We start from the raw sequence: 4374 nt of genomic DNA, 5'->3' as shown, positions 1-4374 counted from the left end.
ATTATTAAGTATTAAAATATAATCAAAATTACATATTTTTCAAAAATAATTATAAAAAATTATTAAAATAATTTCAAATGTGATTTTTTATTAGTACAAAAATAAAATATCTAAATATCTGTATGAAAAATTATACAATCCAATCTTTTTTATTTGAAATATTCCTTAAAAAAATGTGAATCTTTTTAAAATAAAAATATGCAATATTACAAAAATCATTTTTAAAAAAATGAAACAAAATAACCCAAAATTTTCAGTGAGTGGAGAAAAATGGATTATGTAACTCAGCGCATTCTTGTGATATTTTGGATCCTGCAATTATTACGAAGTTGATTTACATAAAATGCATCTTACTGGGACCATGATCCACTGCAGAGAATTAAAATCCTAATAAAACTAGAAGGTACCATAGTTTTCACCTAAAAATAAAGTCAAGAAAAAAGAGGGGAAAAGGAGAAATATAAATGCATCTGAAATATATCACTCAATGCTCTAGTTTAACTCTCAAATCTCCATTCGGCAATACACTTTGTGCCTGCACCAAACGCTTCAACTCCTAAATAGATGCAATAAGGCCAAGATTAGTATTAATAAAAAAATAACAATTTTTTTTTATAATTGACTCAATGTCTTAATTTGGTCAGATTTATATTCTTTTGTTTGACTTGCCATGAATTCCATAAAACAAAAAAGAATGCCCTAAATTTCATATAACGTTTCTAGTGGCACACATTAAGCACTAAACAGAGTAGGAGTATAGCACAGATCCTTGAATGACCTTGCATGTAATTGGCTGCAGATTTCAGCAAAACTTGTCTACACAAAGACCTTGTTATGTTGTCAATAGCACGCTATAGCAGAATAGCGTAGAAGTAATGGGGTTCGGCAGGATGCTATTGGTCTGCGAGCCGCTGTCCATAATAGTAGGTTGTAGCGAGCACTAATTGCAGCCCCGAACCACTATCACGGCAACTATTAGGATTTTGGGAATAAATACCTCAATTCCTTTTTTTAATTGTATTCTTTTTTAAGCGTATAAATTTCAACCTAAACCTTTGAATTGTAATGCATGTTATTGTTCACAAATAACTGTACTGCTCTTCATCCTGCTTTTAGTTCAATTATGCTTTATTCTTCTTCTGTGCTGAAGTTTTATTACTCTATACTTTAGGTTCTTTAACTATTGAGTATGATAATCCCTCTAAGTTTGGGTATTAGGCTATTTTTAAGTATTTATGTTTACTTTAGTATTTGCAAGAGCGGTTATCTCATTATCCGCTATACTACTAGGGACCAAGATTGCAAAAGTAGGAGAAATGTGTTAAGTCGTGTATTTCAAGGGATGGGGGCATGATATTTTTAAGAAACATGGCGGAAAGGTTACAACTTCACAAGTATAATTAACCGTAATACCTTGTCACTTTGATAGACTAAATAGCTACTCAATACAAATTATGCTTATGTCATCTCTAGCTCTAAATTTTGAAGGTGAAAACAGCTGATGGCTACAAAGAGCATAGAAGTGCAAGTAGTGCAGAAGTGCAAGAAAAATAACTTGTGCGTCAATTGTGATGAGAGATATGCATTGGAGGATAAAAGCAAAAGAGGAAAGTGGATGATCAGTGAGAATTTGGAGAAAATGGAAACAAATTGCAATGCATGGAAGAAAGAACTCCTCTATCTCTAAAGCTATATAAATGATAAACTTACAGCAGCAGACGCAGCACGACTCTCTCTAAATGTCTCAACCTCATCAGGGAAGTTTTGCTCCAATTCCTCAAATAGATGCTTGCGCAAATTCTGACATACAAAAATGATAAGTTGGACAAAAATGGCTCAATAAATATATAGGAAAACAACAAAAAGAGCATGCTTATCAAATAAAATCAAGAATCATAATCAACCTTAAAAGCATCCGTTTTTCCTTTGGTGATCTGATTCTTTGCAATACAGTTGTTTATAACATCTCTGGTAAACTCATCTGGATTCTTCCCATCATCAATTAAACTAAAACAAAAAATAACTCAACGGTTAAAAGAAACATATTTTGTCGTTTAAGGAAAAGCATAGAAGCACATAAAAAAAGATAAATGTCTTACTTTACAACCTCCATAGGAACCTGAATGTTGCAGTTTTCTGCCAATTTGACCATGTTGTCAAGCTCTGCAACAAGTCCATTGCTGGAAGAAAAAAATAGTCAAAATATCATAAACTTGGGACATGGACAAAAAGTATAAAAAATAAAAAATAAATGAAATATAGGGAAGGGATCGAGAGAAATACATGCGTTGGAGGAGTGGCATTTGCAAAGCAGCACTGAAGTTAGAGACAGTAAGGGTAAGCTGATGGATAAGGCCCAAGGTTTTCTCAATGGACTTGTTGATCTGCTTCAGATTTTGCATAGAATCATTAGCTCCTGCTGCAGAAGCTGCAGTATCGTTAGTTTGAAAAATTGGTGTCCCATTTCCCCCAACAGATGGACTTCGTGATGAATCCATTTGTGTTTCTCTGTAAAGTGGAACATTTTTTCAGACATTCATTATAGAAAGAAAAAAACTAACAAAAGCAAGAGAATATATAAGCAAGAGGCTATATAATATTCTGTAGCCCGCAGGCGAAGACTACGGAGCAATTTCCTTCAAAGTCATTTGAATGGAGATATGGTAGAAATTTAAACATAATGCGAACTCTAACATGTTTATACGGCCAATTGGCAATAAGTATCATCATGATCATCCAAAAGAAAGTAATAATAACAAAGGGTGGATTAGGGAATTAGGAACTGTTCACCCATACAAGTTTAATTAAAAATAATTAAACAAATTTTTTATATAAAAAATACTATCCAAAATTGTTATTTTAAGTGCTAATTTTCAGTACCTAAAGAGTACTTTTTTGGGTTTTCACCGTCATAATCCGGTCCACTGGACGACTAATCCGATTCGGGGGTCACACTGTGATCTTCCCTACCAAGTTCAGCAACAACCATCATTGGACCAACAAACGATTAGTAAAAAAGAGTACTTTTTAAATATACATGAATACGCGCACGTTTGTGCGCGGGCGCGTGTATGAGCTTGCACTTGCGTGTGGATATGTGTGTTAAGTTTCCTTTCTTTCAATTTCAGTCCATGTCAAAGTATTACTTTGCTATTAAATCAAAAAACCTTACCAGTAGTATATCTCAATTAAGCTATCTAAATCAAAGAATATGAACTTCAGATTATAAATAATTTTCACATGATTTGAATAACGTGTTGCATTGCATTACTAGATACTAAGATTAAATCCATATACTAATCCTTGTTTATTAATATTATCATCTAATATGAACAGAACCATATATGAAAGAACACTTCAACCAAGTTCTCTCAATCAACCTATTGCATAGCAAATTCGTAACTTATCAATTTGAACCGTTTTAGCTTGCGATTGTGGAATCACTGTACGATGCAATTCAATCACTGGTTCGTTTTCTTGCCGGAGTGGTAATCGCATCCACAAATTGCGACCGAATCTCATGATGCGCAACATGAAAAGAGAGGATAAAATCGGAAAAAAAAATAAAAGAGGAAAACCTGAATGGAGTTTCTCGGTGTTTCTGGCTGCCAACGACAATCAGACAGAGTTTTCCGGCGAGTTGAATTCGATACGACTCAGTTATCTAAGGAGAGTTTGATTGGGGGTATTTATCCACCCTCCCATCATTCAATATAAATTTTTTAATAATTAATACTACTTTCATTCTTTTTCTTTTCTAATTTATTTTTTTAATTTATTAAATAATCGATCAAATAAATTATATGATGTATAATAATTTATTTTATTAATTTCATAAAATTATATATATATATTTGTTCAGGAATTCGATGTCTGATTTCAAAATTCTAAAGATGTTTTTTCAACTTCCTCGGTCTTCCTCAATTAAGAAATTCTTTTGGATTCTGCCTCTTGTTAATAAGGTTCTGATTCTCTTCGAAGATGAAGTCGACTTTTGTTTGATGACTTTTCGTCAAATGCATTTTATAGATTATTTTGAGTCAATTATTTAATTTTTATTTTAATTTAATGTTGTTTTCATATTTATTTTGAATAAATGGTTCTTAGATTAAATAATATGATCATGTTTTCATTGTCTTAATTAAGCGGAACTTTTGTGTAGTTTTATTTAGTGTGATACTAAGTTTCGGTGAAAAACTCACATAAGATAACTCATGTGATATATTTTAATCAAACCTAGAGTTGTATATGTCTAAATAGAGTCAAACTAATAAAAAATAAAAGTTAACATAGTAACTATAACTTTCATAAAAATATGGAAATCAAATTTAAATTATAAAATGGTGAAAAAATATAAATATAACTCAAATATTA

The 4374-nt window shown here is 31.6% G+C and overlaps 1 protein-coding gene across 3 annotated transcripts; it reads right to left on the bottom strand.

Annotated features, from left to right (window-relative positions):
- Positions 1-275: 275 nt before the first annotated feature.
- LOC127107812 (mediator of RNA polymerase II transcription subunit 10b) lies at positions 276-3718 on the bottom strand. 3 transcript variants are annotated; one of them, XM_051045137.1, is made up of 7 exons: positions 3579-3707; positions 2881-2966; positions 2284-2508; positions 2100-2180; positions 1905-2007; positions 1711-1800; positions 276-556 (listed from the first exon to the last, which is right to left on the bottom strand). In XM_051045137.1, exons 3-7 carry the CDS (start codon positions 2496-2498, stop codon positions 485-487), a joined length of 561 nt encoding a protein of 186 aa, XP_050901094.1. In that variant the 5' UTR covers positions 2499-2508; positions 2881-2966; positions 3579-3707; the 3' UTR covers positions 276-484. The 3 variants fall into 3 exon arrangements, with proteins under 3 accessions (XP_050901094.1, XP_050901096.1, XP_050901095.1); XM_051045139.1 differs by having other exon boundaries at positions 2881-2961; positions 3579-3703; XM_051045138.1 differs by lacking the exon at positions 2881-2966 and having other exon boundaries at positions 3579-3718.
- Between the last annotated feature and the right edge of the window lie 656 nt (positions 3719-4374).

The sequence above is a fragment of the Lathyrus oleraceus genome, chromosome 7 (genome assembly GCF_024323335.1).
Source record: "Lathyrus oleraceus cultivar Zhongwan6 chromosome 7, CAAS_Psat_ZW6_1.0, whole genome shotgun sequence".
NCBI classification, from domain to species: domain Eukaryota; kingdom Viridiplantae; phylum Streptophyta; class Magnoliopsida; order Fabales; family Fabaceae; genus Lathyrus; species Lathyrus oleraceus.
This window is presented reverse-complemented; position numbering and strand designations above follow the sequence as displayed.